The sequence below is a fragment of the Daktulosphaira vitifoliae genome, unplaced genomic scaffold (genome assembly GCF_025091365.1).
Source record: "Daktulosphaira vitifoliae isolate Bord-2020 unplaced genomic scaffold, ASM2509136v1 Scaffold_2, whole genome shotgun sequence".
NCBI classification, from domain to species: domain Eukaryota; kingdom Metazoa; phylum Arthropoda; class Insecta; order Hemiptera; family Phylloxeridae; genus Daktulosphaira; species Daktulosphaira vitifoliae.
This window is the reverse complement of record NW_026099573.1, coordinates 34,049,857-34,069,263: the sequence shown is the minus strand read 5'-3', so window position 1 is coordinate 34,069,263 and position 19,407 is coordinate 34,049,857. Positions and strand designations below refer to the sequence as shown.

Here is a 19,407-nt window from a genome sequence, read left to right as displayed (position 1 = left end):
TTGTGCAGGAAGTGTGGAGTAAAAGAGGAAGACTTATTTCACATCATGTGCGAATGTGAAGCCTTGTCCACACTAAGATCAAACTACTTGAATAAACCTTTTCCTGAAAAAGAAGATATTAAAAACCTAAAACCCAGAGAAATACTTAATTTCGCCAGAAAAACAGGACTGTTTGGTCATCTTTAGAGGTGACTTTATGGTTGGTAATGTATTAACACTTAGGTGGGTAAACCGAATCAAGATAATTCGGTATGAGGTGCGCACAATCGACCAACAAGTCTGAGTGCATGGGCATTATGTCCACCTCGAAAATAACTAAAACTAAAACTAGTATTGTCATAACTAGATGAGTTTAGCGTTATTTTTATACTTTAATTGGATTATTACATTTTATAAATGACTATTTAATATTTCATTATTGTTGTAGCTACGATGCAAAGCTGTAAACGCATTTTATTATGATGTGTTTATTATTTTTTTATGACTTATCACTTTTTCTTAGCTCTTACCAAACCGATATCTTTCAACGATACGCCAGAAGATCACAAACCATATCTAGTCGAAGACATTACCATCATTAATTGAAAAAATTACACTCGTTCCCTGTAAATGGGGGATATCTCCAAAAAAATTACAAATATAAAAATCGCTAATTTTCGACATTTTTTCAATTTTTTTTACTTAAAATTGCCATAACTTTTTGAAACATGGAAACATTGGATCAATAAAATTTTTTTTTATACATACATGAGGCATTTACCTATCATTATATATATATATATATTTTTAAATCTGACTCTTTACCTGCCCACGGGGGGGGATTCAAAATGACAACTTTTTCAACTTAATTTTTAATAGTGTTCTAGAAATACTGACACTTTTATATATATCTTAAAGTTTATTAAATATTAAAAAAAAAAAAATTGGACCTAGATTATTTTTGTGCTAACAATGGCTACTGTATTCAAATATATATATATATTTTAGACTTATATTGCTATAACTATAAAAAATGTATGAATCAATACAATGTATTTTTCATTAATATTTCATATATACTTCTGGACTAGTGATGAAAATGTACATTATAGTTAAAAAAAAAAAAACCCAGCACAGGGGGGTCACGGCACAGTGGTGCCGTGGCATAGTTGGATCAAGTATAATGATATCTGACAGTGATTAAAATCACTATCAAAAATAAACGCTTCGATGCAAATCTTTAGATAGTGTTTAATTTAAAAAAAATTGGTGTTTTATCCCAAAAGCTACTTGATCTGTTGGTTCCTTATTAATATCTCGATTAAGATAAAGTATGTCGAATGAAAAAGGGTTTATTAAAAAATATTATTTCTCATAAAAAAATTGTGTGGATCCATAAACTTTTCAATAAGTTATAGCATTATAAAGTTAAATATAATATAAATAATAAAATCGTCCAGAGGTCAAATTTTTTTTTTTCAAATTAAAGTACATTACATTAGCTTTAATTTAAGATATATATAAAAGTGTCAGACCTTCCGGAACATTTTCAAAAGTTAAGTTGAAAAAGTTCTACTTTCTATACGCATTTTAAAAGGTTTGCACCCCCCCTGTATAAAGGGAAATGGTCCGATTTTAAAAAAAATTATGTCGAATGAAAGAAGTATATATAAAGTATTTATCTTTAAAGAATAAAGTTGATTCATGCATTTTTTAAAAAGTTATAGCAACATAATGTTAAAAAATGTAAAATATAATATCAAGAATTTTTTCACAAAAATAGCATATTTTTGCATACGGTAGTCATTTTTACCGTGAAGACATGTTGAAAAAGTAAATTTGTTGTGAAAAAGTTGTCATTTTAAATTCCCCCCTGTGGGCAGAAAAAAGGTCAAATTTACAAAAAAAATATACCAAATGATAGGTAAAAACATCAAGCATCTATAAAAAAAAATTATATTCATATGTTCATTTTTGAAAAAGTTACGGCAGTTTTTAGTAAAAAAAATTGAAAAAATTTCGAAAATTAGCGATTTTTAAATTTGTAATTTTTTTGGAGGTTTCCCCCATTTACGGGGAACGAGGGGAGTTTTTCCAATTTTTGAAGGTAATTTCTTCGACTAGATACAATTTGTGATTTTTTGACGTAACGTTTAAAGAAATCCGTTCGGTGAGAGCTGAGAATAAGTGGTAACAATAAAAAAAAAAAAAAAAACACATCATAGTAAAACCAATACCTTCTCAGCTTCGCGTCGAAGCTAAAAAAGGACTATTATTTTTGTAAAAATTATACGCACACAACAAGTCACAGCATGCATCTGAAACATTAGATAAAGGTCTTGAATTTATTAATGTTAATTCTAACAAAATTTTCAAATGCTTAAATATAAACATACATTTTTTGAAAAGCAATATCGAAATGGCAATTTATTGAAAGCTAAAACAAAACTTGAAAACTTACCCGTAATAAATGATATCCCAGAACGAGAAGTTAAACTTATCAAATTTATAATAGACAAATCACTCAAAACGAAACTCTAAACAGTATTATTACAAGTTGTAAACGACTATAGACAAAAAATTCCGGTTTCTAAAAAGAAAACTATAATGTTATAACCATATTACAAATATTTTATAGGTTATGTTACTTATTATAGTAGATAGCTGAGAAGGTATTAAATAACTTCAATATTAGTATAGTATAAGTTTATAACACAGTAGTAAGCAATTTTTAAATTCTTAAGTAACATAATTATGTCATATGAAGGGAAAATGTAGGGTAAGCAAATTAACAATGGTGAAAAAAGGAATATATAAAGGGAAACAAGAAAAGTAAGGGGGGTTGACGTTTTGACTAAGAAACATATAGTAAGAACGTTTAGTACGTAAGATTTTGTATTTTTGAACGGCTTAATTTATATTGTATTACATTTGTTACGTCGCTATTTAGGGGTTGAGCCTAAATGCCCGTTAACAGTATTCTAAGAGACCAACTAGATAGCTGGATAGCTGGCTAGGCAATATCAACCTTAGGTACTGAGAGTTCCTATTTAATTTATATTCCCTTAGAGGAACTACCAAGGGTCGCACTACAATATATATATAACACTCTTGGTTAACAACGATATAAATAAATATTTATTAAGTAATTGAAATATTAAATAGATAATACAACCTGCTGGACACCTAGAGATGATATAATCCAACAAGGAGCTGTCGGCGACACACAAACACACACTATATACGTGGTAGAAAAATTAAGTTAATTATAAGACAAAAGTAGTGGTCGCGATGATGGTAAAAGGTCAACTGTCGATAGGGATATCTTATTATGGCACATTGGCCGTGAATTGCAAAAGTGTTTATGTGTGCAGTCCGCCCTCCTGTTAGTATTGTTGTATGTCACTGTGTTAATTATATATATATATCTATTAAACGGTACAATGATGTAATGGGAGACAGAGATATGGGCACATGCAAATGTAATCGTATCACATTGTTATATTTATTATGTTCCGTAAATAAAAGATAACTACTCAAAAAACCTGCACTTAATAATGAGCTATCGAATGACACATGAATTTCGAAAATTGAGCCATATACCAAAAGCCAGGCAATTGACCCTGGGCCCTTTATTTTTTATATCCTAGAAAGTAAGAAAAAGTGAGTTAGACTTAGATGGTTTAGTCATGGTATGAAGAGAGAAGAATCGGAAACTGTAAGAACAGTTATAGAAATGAATGTTGAAGGAAAAGGTAGAGGGAGACCAAAAAAGAAATGGAGGTATGTTATTGAATGCGATATGAAGACGACTGATGTAAACGTAGATAATATGGGAGATCGTGTCAAATGGAAGTTTAGGAAGAGGGTATCCCTTATCCTTTATCCCAAGTAGTTGGGATAAAGATGAGGAAAACATGAAGAAGTTTATTTAATGAGGAGACTAAACGCTCAAATAAATTACCGTATGAATACAAATAAGCAGTGAATAGTACGTTGCTCAAAAGTTGTTATAACAAACGCGTTATTAAATTAACAGACGTTCACACTGCGCGTTTCACACATAGTACGCGTGTAAAAAACAATAAAAATCTGTAAACAAAGAAGTACAATCTCGGAGAGAAAAATGGGTATGGGTAGAAAAGCAGTGGAAAGAATTTAACTAACAGGTAGGACACTTGCATTGGTAATATTACGACCGGTATGAGTTATCATTGTTAATTTCAAAATAACGATTGATTCAAATAGAAATTTTGAGAAAATCAGACGACAATGCAATAAAGATGCCAGTAACTGTATTTTATAAACAAATTATAAAAATCTGTTATTTAAAAAATATATTGATCTTAGATAAACCTGAATTCTATTAAATTTTATGACTTATAAATTCTAGTCATTTTTGATCTGAAAAGTAAGGTAAAGTTAGTTACTGCTTTATTCGTTGCGCATATCAAAATGTTTTTACCCATTAAATCGAATTCAAAGTCTGATATGTATATTTTTGACACTTAAATAATTAAACTGTTAAATATTAATAATAAAAGTAAATGATTAAAAAAAAACACAGCACAGTGGGGTCGCGGCATAGTGGAGACATTGCATAGTTAGGTCCAGTACAGATTTATTCTGACAGTGATTAAAATCACTATCATAAGAAACGCTTCGATGCAAATCTGTAGATAGTGTTTAAAAAATTCTAATAAATTTATGGACAAAAGCAACATCAACTTCTATTTCCTTAATTATACCCAGATTAGTAATTCTTTTAATTATATATTATATAATTTTTTAAATTAATTGTTTTAAAATTATTATTGATTTTGATTTTTAATATGTTAAAAGTAATCATTTTGAATCTACTTATTTTTTTCTTTTAAAGTGAAAGTTTTAATAAAAAAAAATGAAGTTACTACCATAACTTTTAGCTCAACTTGCAAGTTTGAAATTGACATTATTAAATAGAAAAAAATGAAATTGTTAAGATTAATACACAATTAGGAAATTTTATAATTACTATTTACAGTACATTTATCAGAAAAGTTCAATTTTTTTTTTTGCATTTTTATATTGTAATAGATCACTTAAATAGAAATCATAGTAATCATTTCTAATTAACTTTTGGTGTTTAAAAAGATTCTGCAATTGAAATATATAGAACTGAATTAATTTTAATGATTTACTTTAATTAAAAAAATCAATTAAAAAACAGTTGTTAAAAAGATTTACTCAATTGAGCGTATTATAATATTTGATTATAATTGTAAAAATCCATCGTTAAATTCAGGTGAAACTAAAAATCATTTTTTTTTTAAATTTATGATTTATATAGCAACATGTTACAAAAAAAATTGGAATATTATAGACTGGTAGTAGCACACACAAATAGATTTAAAAAATTAATAAATTACAAAGTAAAATTATTTACTATTGTAGTTGAATACTTTTATCATATCAAATCTAATTCGAAAATAAATACTTTAAGAATATTACAAATTAATGATTTTAATTGTTTGTATATAGAGTGATAACTTAAACTAAATACGAATTGTAATCATTTAATGTATCGTTGAAAAAAGTAGGTCTAGTGAGGGTTGGCAAAATAAATCGTAGCCACAAAAAGAACCACATAGTAAAATAATAATAACATGAATACAAATTTCTTCTCACGAGGGGAGACTATAATGATAGGATCCTTTATATTTATTGAAGTTATTGAATCTAAATGAGATAACTATCAAATGATTTAAAAATTTTATTCTATCTCAAAAAAAATGCAAAATATTCAATGCCACAGACGGATTTGAACCTGGTACCCTAAGCGTGAAAAACACAAGCGTTACTGATTCGGTAACTGTTCGTTGGTCTCATCGCATGAAAAAAATGGCTATTTAAGCCAACTCAAATTTAAAAATTACTTTTTTGATTTTAAAAAAGTAAAAAAAATTAATAAGTTTAATATCTTGTCTTATGAACTTTATTCTATGTCAATTAAGTTATATAATATTCATGAAAGTCAGTGTATTCCCCTAATAAGATATTTTAAAATAAAATAAAATACAAAACCTAGAATTTTAATAAAAAAATAGCATATTTTTGAATACGGTAGCCATTTGCGCATAGAAGATAGGTCGTCGGGACAAATTTTTTTTTTTCATTTTATAGTACATAAAATAAGCTTTAATTTGATATATGTTTAAAGGACGCAGTATTTCCGAATATTTTCAAAAATTAAGTTGAAAAAGTTAGTTTTTGTAAAAAAGTTGCTATTTTAAATCCCCCCCAATGAGCAGGTTAAGTGTAGATTTTCAAAAAAAANTCCCCCCCAATGAGCAGGTTAAGTGTTAGATTTTCAAAAACATGATATCAAATGAAAGGGAAATATCTAAGGTTTTAGTTAAAAAAAAATTATGTTGATATGTTTATTTTTGAAAAAGTTATGGAAGTTTTAAGAAAAAAATGACAAAATTTACCGATTTTTAAATTTGTAATTTTTTTGGATATTTCCCCCATTTTCGGGGAACGAGGGNGTAATTTTTTTGGATAATTCCCCCATTTGCGGGGAACGAGGAAAAATTTTTCAATTTTTAAGGGTAATGTCTTCAACTAGATACGATTTGTGATCTTTTGACGTATTGTTGAAAGAAATCGGTCCAGTGAGAGCTGAAAAAAAGTAGTGACAGACACAAAAAAAAAATAAATAAATAAACAAACATATCATGGTAAAATTAATACCTTCTCAACTTCGCATCGAAGCTAAAATTGTGTAATAATAATTATTGTTTTCAGTGCTAATGCAACATATCTGGTACAGTAATGCACAAAAGTTACATTTTTGACACTAGATGTGTTTTGTAAAGTTGTTGAATTATTTTTTCGGTTTACTCATAGTCGAGATATTATTTCATAATAAATGACTATTAAACAGCAATTTTTGTAAACACTTTATGATATTGGTGACGGTGATTATTATAAACAGTCTTATTGTATACCTACTTATGTAAAATTTGTAACCCTAATTCATTGATTTTATTGAAAATTCACATCAGTACAGTTTTGTGCATAATTATTGAACAACGTACATTAACAATGAATTTAATTATGGTTCATATTGGGATTTTAATCCCAGGTAACTTACCCATCATCGAGAGACAGTTGTTTTACCAAATATGTATTAGATACGTTAATATATCAGGTAAATAAAAAAAATTATAAGTTTTACCTTTAACTAATCTCCAATAACATTTTTTAAGTAACTAGATACTAATATAAATATATATATATCTACTACTCGAAATGTTTACGGATGTATCTCCACTTTTTCAGTAATGAGCTGATGTTTTGGACTCGTTGTAGAGTTCATTTTCAAAGCGATAATTACAAGCTCGTGGTTGTAACTATACTATCGGCTTAGTTTGTTCAGTATGTTTTATATCAGTTGATAAATGATAACATTGATGTTATTTATCTGTTGTATGCCCTTGTATCATTTTCTATAATTTGTTTCCCAAGAAAAGCTTTTGGGGGGCTATCTCCACTCCTCCTTAGACAGTATCCCATACTATGAATCTTACAAGTTCAAAATTTTACCATTGGTTGGTTAAAAACAAATTGTTTTCGTATAAACTATACTAATTATTACAGTATTATAAAAAATGGATAGTACCTATAATTAAAAAAAAAAACAAAAATACATTCATTTTCACTATCGGGATGAATTTTTCATATTGTGATAAATAAATAAAATAATGATTTGAACATTAGCTGATTTACTTTTTCAACTTTTAAGCTATTAAGAAAAAATAACTTATACCTAAATACTAATAACAAATAAGTTATAAATAATTTTTAAAATAAATATAAATTATAAACAGTGTAAAATTTAAGACAAAATAAAATCCGATTTTTTTTTTCCATAATAAAGTACATTACATTAGCTCTATTTTAAGATACAAATAAAAGTGTCAGACTTTCCTGAACACTTTCAAAAGTTAAGTTGAAAAAGTAAATTTTTTGTGAAAAATTTGTCATTTTGATTCCCCCTCTGTAGGCAGGTAAAGAGTCAGATGTAATAAAGTGGTAAATTTTGTGTCTACACACACAAAAAAAAACACATCTTAGTAAAACCAATACCTTCTCAGCTTCGCATTGAAGCTAAAAGGATGGCCTAAGAGACAGACTTCCAAAAAATTATAAAATTCATAATATGATTTGGTGTGGTTATATTATATCCCTACCATATATTATGGTCGGATATAATATATCTTACCATGTCTTATGGGTGATCTTGGGTTAATTATATAAATATTATAATACTTAAATTTTAATACGGCTGTTTCAATAAAACTGTTGAAAATACTGCTTTACACAATTATAAATTCGCAAGTGGTAATTACTAACATATTTCTGATATTTCACCTTATATGTTGTTCCAAAATTCTAAAATAAATGGCGAAAAAAAATTCACTTGTAGTGTAGAATCAGGAGTTACACTTATTAGTAATAGGGTTGATATGTCGTCATTAGAACTTTAATGTTGCTTAAGAAAGGCTTAGACTCAGTTGAGGTTAAGTTTTTCTCTCACAAAATTACGAATGTTTTTAAATTAATTATTAATTACACTAAAAAAAATTCCTTATTAAAATGAACAAATGTATTGTTAATATACAGCCTTCAAATATTTGTTGACTGAATAGTAATTTTTGTTGAATTAAAAAAATGATCCAGCCAAAGAAAAATTTTTAATTAAATAGCTAAAACTAGAATTTATGTATGGCACTTGGTCGCACTATACTAGTTCAGGAGATACGTTATTTTAGGGCCCTGCTTTCATCTAAAATATTTTGTATAATTTCATTCTTGAAACTTATATCCCTCCCCAAAACGTATTAATAACAATCGTCGCAAGTTCATTATTTTTAAATGAAACCTGTGATAGTTTACCTCTGAAGTACAGAAATATATAATTAATGTGCATATTTTCATTATTAAAATTTATTTTAAGTTTAATACATTGTATTACAATTAGTTGTATCGTAATAAATATATAACAGAGTGGGTAACTTGTCTATGGGTAACTTTCGTTTAACAAATTTCTTGTTCCAATTGACATTTGTTCTAACAAATTTTTATTGGAATGTAAGTTCAATGGATTCTATGTAATACATAACATTGTTATTATCAAAAAAAAAAAAAGAATGTAGAGTTAAAAAGAATAACGTTCTGTGATAATAATATTTGGCTAATATGATAGTGAGTTTGATAAAGGATCTAAAAGTCAGTGTTTATTATTTGTTTTTATTTTTTATTTAATCAGGTAAATTGTTATTAATGAATATAATATTGTCTATGATATACATCAAGTAAAATTTTAAAGTAATACATGAGTACATTATTAGTTTGGGTGAATTTTTATAAATGGCTAAACATCCAGTAGTAACTGGTATTTCTCCTAAAGAAGGTCCTCCTGGAACTAGAGTTACAATTAGAGGAGAATTTTTGGGAAGTGGTCCAAATGATTTAATAGGTATGTTACAAAATAAATGAACTATATTTGTTACTCAGTACCAGAAAATAGTGTTACAATAGGGTTTCTTAAGCCTGTAACTCGTAGTAATGAGTAGTATCTGATATTTGTTCTGTATTGAAAAAGTAGTCAATTTTATTCTCCCCAAAATATTTTTATAGGATTAAAAATATGTGACTGCGAGTGTCTACTATCAGCCGAATGGAAATCTCCTAATAAAATAATTGCACGTTCAGGTCCAGGAAAAGGACGTGGTGATATAATTGTTTCCACAAAGTCGGGTGGAGTAGGTACTAGTACAGTACAGTTTCGGGGTTACCATGAAACAATTGGACCTCTAAAAGAAAGTGCAGTTTGGGTAGAAGAAGCACCTCTTAACTGGGGTAGACAAAATAGTTCAACGACTATTTTTCAACTCGATGATCCACTAGGCTTATCAGTTGAAGGAGATGAGTGTGTAGATTTATTGATTGATGTATTTATTAGTCACTTATTTTATGTATTATTTTAATCAATATTGTTTTTATAGAAAATTTCCTGAAAATGAACTCACAGAACTATTTCCTGATGGATCAGGAGATCTTTTATCAGAAAATTTTGAACCTGCTTGGTTTCTACTGGAAAATCATCATGGAACATCGTTTGATGATTTAAGAGTAGGGTTATCTTATTTAAAGCGAAAAGTAGACTCGCAGAATGAGGGACAATTGACATTTTTAAAAGTAAGTGAATTGTACTGTTTTTATTAAAATATTAAAATGTAAAATAATGTATGTTTTTTAGGATAATGTTGGATCTGTGATGGAACAGTTAGATACTTTGTTTTCCTTGAAGCAGAATTATGAAGCTGATTTTGATAAAAATAATACTACATTATTAAAAGTAGAAGAAGCCATAAATCGTAATATTTTATACTTTAAAATATAAAATTATAACATTTATATGAATATATTTTTATTTTAGAATCATTAAAAGAAGCCACTAATTTATTTCATGGTGTCTTAACTCGAAGAGAAAAAGCTGAAGCAACAAGAAATGCTTTAGCAGTAATGACTAGATATAAGTTTTTATTCCAATTGCCTATTAATATTGATAGAAATATTAAAAATGAAGATGTTGATGTTATAATAAATGATTATACCAGAGCATTAAATTTATTTGGAAAAACTGAAGTATCTGTTAGTACATCATTTTTGACTTATCAATTGATTTGTAATTATTATTGAAATCATTAGTTTTTTATAGAAATTACTTATTATTTAATTTTAGGCAACAACATTATAAATTTAATTTATGGTATAATATTTTAAATGATTATTTATAATGGTTGGTGTATATTTTTTATTTTAAAAAAAGTTTAAGTAATAAACAATTTAAAATTATTTAAGGTTTTTAAAAAAATATTGGAAGAAGTTGAAATTAAAATTAAAAATTTAAGAATTAATTTGAAACATAAACTTCATGAAATGCCAACTACATTGAAACAACAAAAAAAATTAATCAGGTTATTATTTAACAAACATAGAGTGTTCAGTAAAAAAGGAAATCTGTTTCTATTGTTCTTATTGTTTGTAACAATTGACCTGTTTCCTAACTTACTAAACACTCTGTATATTAATTAATTTAATAAAAAATAAATTAAAGTAATCTAAGTATAATTTTAGAAACTTGGTCGCTTTGAATGATAATGGTGATCCCGGTTGGGAAGCAATTACTTATATGAAGCAGTTTATTATAGATAAAATTAAAGCATGTTATCAACAATTTATATCTGATGAACAGAATAATGATACTCCTAGTTAGTAGAAACTATTATCATCCTAAGATATCTATATTTTAATAGTAACGATAAAAATCTTCAAATAGTACAATTTTCCAAGAGAATTAAAAAAGAAACAGATGTATCATAAAAAATTGTATTGGGCATTATCAGTATTTTTACTTTATGAGTTTACCAGTATGTGTTCAATAAATATCATATAAAGAATAATATGCCCAAGGATATTTTTATTATTTTAATACTATAACATAAAAATAAAAAAATTACAGATATGTGTTGTTGCTATTAAAATAATGATATATAGTTGACATGTGCATCTAACAAATATGAATTAATGATACCTACATTTAATGAATTCAGTTAAATTTCTACTTTGTAATTATTTTAGATAAGGGAAATAGACATCCTCAAAACAAGCATAAAAGAAATATCAGCTTATCTCAACAAATTGAACACCATGTATGTTAAATAAAAGTATTACTAAATTTTATGTTTATGAATATTGGATAAACTTTCAATTTTAATCTATTAACTAGTACATAAGACGAAATATTTCAAACTTTTATGTAAAATTTGTAAGCAGAGTAAATTTATTTTTTTATTTTATGAAACAAATTCTTTTTTATTAGATTAATATTTTGGATTATAGGTTATAAAAAAAAAAAAAAAATTATTGTATTACCCTTATCATATTAAATATTTTATAGCATAGCGAACCAAAAAAAATACAGTGCATTGATGAAATTGCATCTATAATTTCGGACTACTTTCCTGATTTATGGAAATTGGGTCAAAGTTATTTTGTTGGAGATTTAGCAGTAAAACCAGATTGCAACCATGAAAAAGATTTTAAGGTTTTCAATTCTCAATTTTATAATTTCACTATTTTAAATATTAGCCATGTTTTCCAGGAAATGGTTTTAGATGTAATTATAACAGTTTCCGATATATATAGAACAATTATGCTACCAACTAGTACTACTAATTTATTTTCTCCTGTACCTATTATATGGTTGCCACATTGTTTGAAACAAATTAGATCAGTATTTACAGTTTTAATGGCTTTAGACCTCCCTAATGAAGCTTTGAACAAAATATCAAGCATTATTTTTGATTTGAGGTATGTTAATTAAAAGCTACACTTCATTATTTAATATACTTTCTTTTTTATTAATTCTCTGTTCAATTTTTTTATTTAGAGTACATTGCTTAAATATACTTTTTAAGCAAGCTTCTGAAAAAATTATCAAATTAAAAACTTCTGAAACGTGGAAACTAGATTTTTATTCAAAACAAGGAACAATTTCACAATTAGTAATGTTATTTGTTACGTTATTATCAGGGATAGGATTTTCTAGCACTAAAAATTGTATAAATATGCACTTTATATGCCTCCAAAAATAAAGTTATATGCATTAAAAATATGCAAAAAAAAAAAAACAAATTAGTAAAAACAGTTTTTTTTTGTTTATATTGATATTTAAATATTACATAGTGTTGTTAAAATTTAAAACAATCTATATGTGTACAATATCTGGTTCTCAAATAAATTCAAATAATAAAAAATTAAATTTATTAATTAATCTAAAAATCTTTTAAACATAAAACAATTAATTAAATAGGTTTTGTACCCATTGTTAAAAATATAATATAAAACATATTTATTGTACTCTTGAATCACAAAAAAAATATAAGTATATATATATATACAGGGTGATTTTTTTATCATAACCCACTCAATTACTTACAGAATAATAATAATTTAAAAATTTTTTATATTACTATCTTTAGTTACACATTATTCTTGAATTATTAACTATGTAATACTTTTTAAGTTCATCCCTTATGCCTGGTAAGGATGTCAACTTTGTTTTTTTTAAATGGTAACACGTATTTTTAATTTAATAAAATGTTTGAGTTTTTAATTCAATAATAAATGGCATTTGAATTTTTAATAAAACTTAATTTGTTTATTAGATATAAACATTTAAAGTTTCAAATTTTTGAGTTAATATATAGGTATAATACACAAGGGATTACAAATACAGGTAGCTAATTGGTTTTTTATGATATTGCTATCACAGTCACGGATTGTTTATTATCAATTATGACTATCAATAGATATACTTTTTGTATTGTCAGTTAGTGTATTTATAAACTCACAACAATGTACCTTACTATCATTGATAATAACAATGCTGTGTACCTGCTAATATCGATGTCATAAAAAATCAATTAGCTACCTGTATTTGTAATCCCTTGTGTATTATACCTATATATTAACTCAAAAATTTGAAACTTTAAATGTTTATATCTAATAAACAAATTAAGTTTTATTAAAAATTCAAATGCCATTTATTATTGAATTAAAAACTCAAACATTTTATTAAATTAAAAATATGTGTTACCATTTAAAAAAACAAAGTTGACACCCTTACCAGGCATAAGGGATGAACTTAAAAAGTATTACATAGTTAATAATTCAAGAATAATGTGTAACTAAAGATAATAATAAAAAAAAATTTTTAAATTATTATTATTCTGTAAGTAATTGAGTGGGTTATGATAAAAAAAATATTTACCATAGTCATTGTAAAATTAAAAAAAATAATATTAAATGTTTACTTTGAGCGGTACACTGAATTATTAAGTACTTAACAATATTTTCAAATTTGAATTTTCTCTGATTGTCCAATAGTAACGTTTTGTAAATTGAAAATAAATGTTTAACATCCACTGATGTGTTTAGAAAAAAGTATGTAAGATCATCACTAGAAAGTTCACGAAATAGCTCATCAAAATTTGTATTTTTTTCACTAGTCAAGGTGCTAGAAATTTGTCTTACTACAAGCAAACCAGTATTTTTTTCTAAAACATTATTGAATTCACAACTATTTTCTCTGTGTTTTCCTGTTCTGAAAATAAAGATTAATGACATATTTAATAGAAACTCTTTAGTTTGTAATTTTTCTAAAGAAACCAGTAATATAGAAAAAATTAATTTGATGTATGCTAGATGATTTTCTAAACTAGTATTACTAAGACATTTTTTTGCTTCTTATACAATAATCCCATCATCTTGTTCTAATAAATTAATTATACATAGTTTGTACACATAATGTTCTTAGTGTAGTTAGATCCAGTATTGGATATTACTAAATAATATACTATTATCTATTTTGAAAACATCCTCCCTATATTTATTCATGTATTTTTAAGACTGTATGATATAGATTGTCTATCTTTTGACAATATAGAAAAACAATATATGGCAATTGACTGAAAAGTTACTGACGACGTAGTGAAAAATTCCAATGAACTACTACAATACGAATTTTTGTTATAAATCAACTCAGAACACAATACAGCTCACTATAGATAAAAACAGATAGCAAAATACAGGTTTAGCTTAGTGAATATATCATTAAAAAATCTGTTCACATGTTTAAAAATTATAACATGACCAATATTGACTTAAAAAAAGTAAAATATTTTTTATAAATTAAAAAAAAATATGCAAAAACTAGAAAATCCGTTCTCTTATTATCATATAAGAATATGTTGAATTTTATTTTCATTGAAATTATTAATTTTCTTTAAATTGATTTTACAGCCTAGTGAATTTTATAATATTTTGATAGAAACCATGAAATCTGCTAAAGAATATGTAGTCTGTGATGAACGTAAAGAAACTGTTCTTGGAGATAATGAAACTGCAAAAAATGAACTACAACTGTTGGTTCATAAGTGTTTCTGGAATTTTTCACAAGTTTGTTTTTAATTAAAATTAGAACTATTTATGTTTACATTTTTTAATATCTTATATTTATGACATATTTTAGGTGTTAGAGCAAGTTGGTATAAATGGTGAAAACAACTGTTCTTCCACAACGGTTATGTCTCTAGGTGGATCCTCAATATCAGGTTTTCGAATTCAAAATGAAATGGTATAAAAAAGTGCTTACTTACAAATGCACTATTGAATTTATCAATAATATTGTGTTATTAAAGCCTGATTGGAGTCTCTAGGCCTCTAGGCAGTTGCTAAATCAGGGACATTTTGAGTAGAATATTTAGGAATTTTTTTATAGGCCTGAAGCAACTGCTTTGTCTGCCTAGACAACAATATGGCCCTATATATTTTTTTTTATAATTTATGTGCCTAAACTCTCACTAATAATTGTATAATATTCATACGCCAGTATTAATGATATAACTTTTTAGGCATGGGAGCAAAAGCTATTAGTAACAATTAGTAACAGTCAATACACTAGAAATACATTGTTACCTAAATTAAAAACTGAATTTGAAGCCAATGGTTTTCCAACAATTGAAAGTGTAGTTTCTCGAGCAGTAGAACTTTTAGAGAATACTGAAAATAAACTTTTGGATACTTATATTGAAACAAAAAGTGACCCTCTAGTTGGTACTATTGAACCATCAATGTATGTTGGTAGTTTTGAATGGGACTCTCCATCATTATTAAAGCCAACAAGTGTGCGTCCCTATGCTAAAGAAATAATTACAAACTTAATAGCATTACATACTGAAGTAATTAATTTCTTAAGTGGAAAAAAAATGTTCTATATATTTTTCTAATAAATTATAATACTTAAGGTTCAGACAATCATACCAGATTTAATGTATGCTGTATTATCAGCCATTGTGGTAACTGTGTCAGAAGAAATGTCCAGGCTTATGAATTGTATTACTCATTTTAATGATAATGGAGCAATGCAGGCTAGGTTGGACTTAATGGCTTTAACATTTACACTATCAAACTATTTCACACCTAACTCAAAGTAAATAATTGAAATATATATATATATATATATATACAGAGTGATCGGTTTATCATAAACCACTCAATTACTCACAATATAAATACAGTACAGTAGAAACTCGATTAACAGAAATACATAAATAATAAATACTAATAATATATAATATGCAATAACATAAAAAACACCATTCTAAAAAATATTAAACAAAATAATCCGTCATCTTCTTCTGTTTTTTTGAGTCACGAGCTTTTTGAGCGGCCATGTTTCGTATTTTATGAAGAGGTAAGACCTGCGTTGCATTTCCCTCCTCTTGTACCTCAAACCAATCAATGCATTTTGATAACATTGCTTCTACTTCTGCGTGGCTAGTTGATGGTTTTAAGTCAAGCACTGAATCTTCAACTTCTTTGTCAACGGTAGTGACATTAATAATTTGATCATCATTTAAAACTTCAAATCCTCCATCCTGTTTATCACTTTCTAACCAATCCGTTACTTCTTTCGTTGATAATATTTCACTATTCAGTTCATTACAGAGTTGTACAATTTCTTCTACACGAACAGTATCAGATTCTTCAGATTCGAACGGTGTTATATCAGGCCATAGTTTATTCCACCCATTCTTTAGGTTTGGTACAGTCAGATCAGACGGTGACCGATGACGGATAATAGAATTTGACGGTAAATCGAGTTTTTACTGTATTAAACAAATATTTTATAGCTTTTAATTACTTTTTAGGATCATCCCTTATAACATATAGGGGTGACTTTATTTTTTTAAATTACAACAAACATATTAAACTAGCTTATATAATAAAAATAATCTAATTAAGAAAATGACTAGTTGGTAATAACTTTTGAATCAATATTTCAGAAGTTATTAACATTTTAAAGTAATTACTGGAGGAGATGAGTAGGTACTGCTATTTTTATCATTAGTCATTTCCCACTTGTACACTTCGTCCCACCTACCTAACTATTAATAGGTGTATAAAATAGGAATAACATTCAAAAAATTGGTCCCAAAATTGTTATCAACTAGTTATTTTCTTAATTAGATTATTTCCTTAAAAATAATTGTTGATCAATCAAGGATTATATGTATATAAAGAAATAAAAATTTTTTTTCTTCTAATATTGTATTTATTTTGTAAGTATTTGAGTGAGCGGTTTATGATAATTCGATCACCTGTATGTATACTTTAAAATTAACTTTACTTATTTGTATGTATATATTTACAGGGATTTTTTTAGTGACGCAATGGATGCAATACCACCATTAAAGTTGTTAGAAGATGAAAGGTAATTTTCTTATTCTTTTTAAAATTAACATTCTTTTCTTTTAAAAATAAGTAGGAGTAAGACAGAGTATATAGAGTACGAGTTTGACAAAGGAGAACATAAGGTATGAGTTCAGTGATAATAGGTGAGGACGTGATATGAGAGGTGGAAAGTTTTAAGTATTTAGGACAAGCTGTGCAAAAGAGCGGTGGTATTGACGAGGATGTAAGACAAAGGATTAAATGCGAGTCGTTATAGTGGAGAGAAGCATCTGGTGTTTTATGCAATGAAAGAATTCCAATGAGGCAGAAAAGTAGCTATAAGACTTTTGTGAGACTAGCTATGATGTATGGTTCAGAAAATTGGGCGGTTAACAAGAAAGTAGAACAGAGAATGAGTGTAGTAAAGATGAGAATGCTTAGATAGATGAGTGAAGTAACTAGAGAAGATAAGATAAGGTTCAAACATATAAGAGGGAGTATAGGTGTAGCGTCAGTCGTGGATAAGATGAGAGAAAATAGACTTAAATGGTTTGGTCATGTTATGAGGAGAGAGGAATCGGAAGCTGTAAGAACAGTTATAGAAATGAATGTTGAAGGAAGAAGAGGTAGAGGAAGACCAAAAAAGAGATGAAGGGATGTAATTGAATGTGATATGAGGACAGCTGATGTGAGCGTAGATGATGTCGCTGATCGTGTCAAGTGGAAGTTTAGGATAAGGGTGGCCGACTCCAAGTAGTTGGATTCAAGGCGAAGAAAACATTATTTTGTATGTGATTATACAATTTATTTTTAGTTATGTTAACAAATGCCTAGAACAGTTTAAATCTCAAATGCGTCTACAAATTATGTGTTTTTTAATGCCTTGCCATCTCTATCAAGAAACAAGTATAATGTAACAAGAGTTATGCATTTACATTATATTTTTATATATTTTAATGCTTATTTTATGAATATATTTATTATTAATCTATTTGTTGTTTTTTAATCATATAATAATGCAAATACGTTTTTAAAAATTTGTTGTTAGGATAATTTTTTAATTTATGTAAATTGTTTTCTTGTTCTTGTCTAAATAAACTAGTAAGATTTTCTACAATATATAATATTTTCTAATAATAAAAAAAAATTTTTATATAAAATTTACTTTCAATAGAAATTTTTTACAAGAATTTTCTACTCAAGAAATTCAATAGAACGAAAAAAATGTTCGAAATCTGATTATCATATTTTATTATGATGTTATTATGAAATATTAGTGATAAGATTTGTGTCCATAAAGTGAATAGAAGGGGAACTTGTTTATGCTACTTTTACTATCACTAGTGAAATGAGTAATTTTTATTAAATATTGCGGCAATAATTTTATATTAGAAAATATAAATATTATAGGAATCAAATTTAATTATGAATATCCAAATTTTGATTTTCATAGATTAGTGTTCACGATTTACATAAAAGGGAGATGTCGCTGATGAAAACCTAAACGTTTTCATCGTGTTAAATAGGATAAGCGGTGTTTAATGAAGAGTATAACCAAAAATTACAATATTTTATGTAATAAGTTTAATTAACCCACAAATATACTACCTTTGAAGGAATAAGTAAATCAGTGGCGAGATTAGTTATCGACAATAAAATTCGGATGTAATATGTTGGGATCAAATTCTTGTATTTAATAGTTGCGTGAAGACTTTTAAGTTCAAAATATAATATTTTCAATTTAGCATTTTCTTGACAAATTATTTTATAATAAGAAAAAGAAGGATAGTTAAAAAAAATTAAATGAACGTATTTTATCGAACGAGTTGCATATTATTTTTTATATGGCCAAAAATAATACATAATGTTAAAGATATATAACAAATATTTCTTCTAAAAGTATTTAAAATATATCCTCGTGCTATAAAATATGTATTATGTTATAAGTATTTTATAACTACTACGTTAATATTTTGAAATATTTTAACGCATATGCGACTGCCCATAGCAGTAATTTTATAATATTAGGTGCGAAATACCTTTAACAAGCTCATTTTAGTAAATAATATAAGAATGTAT

The 19,407-nt window shown here is 26.7% G+C and overlaps 1 protein-coding gene across 2 annotated transcripts; it reads left to right on the top strand.

Annotated features, from left to right (window-relative positions):
- The first annotated feature begins 9,222 nt into the window (after window positions 1–9,222).
- On the top strand, window positions 9,223–18,319 carry LOC126897739 (exocyst complex component 2). Of its 2 annotated transcripts, XR_007702176.1 has the most exons (18): window positions 9,223–9,502; window positions 9,664–9,955; window positions 10,032–10,224; window positions 10,286–10,403; window positions 10,466–10,680; window positions 10,891–11,006; window positions 11,167–11,300; window positions 11,671–11,741; window positions 11,990–12,136; window positions 12,194–12,402; window positions 12,482–12,596; window positions 14,896–15,051; window positions 15,125–15,229; window positions 15,507–15,833; window positions 15,900–16,084; window positions 16,593–16,747; window positions 17,309–17,368; window positions 18,143–18,319. XR_007702176.1 is itself a non-coding variant. In XM_050671583.1 (17 exons), the coding sequence occupies exons 1-17, from the start codon at window positions 9,394–9,396 to the stop codon at window positions 18,243–18,245; spliced, it is 2,655 nt and encodes an 884-aa protein (XP_050527540.1). In that variant the 5' UTR covers window positions 9,224–9,393; the 3' UTR covers window positions 18,246–18,319. The 2 variants fall into 2 exon arrangements, 1 of the variants encoding a protein (XP_050527540.1); XM_050671583.1 differs by lacking the exon at window positions 16,593–16,747 and having other exon boundaries at window positions 9,224–9,502.
- Window positions 18,320–19,407: the final 1,088 nt, after the last annotated feature.

Bases quoted from the DNA above. Each gene is read 5' to 3' on its own strand.
- LOC126897739 (XM_050671583.1), top strand. From the start codon at position 9,394: ATGGCTAAACATCCAGTAGTAACTGGTATTTCTCCTAAAGAAGGTCCT. The intron at 11,007-11,166 runs GTTATTATTTAA...GTATAATTTTAG, and splicing joins CAACAAAAAAAATTAATCAG to AAACTTGGTCGCTTTGAATG. The intron at 15,052-15,124 runs GTTTGTTTTTAA...GACATATTTTAG, and splicing joins GTTTCTGGAATTTTTCACAA to GTGTTAGAGCAAGTTGGTAT.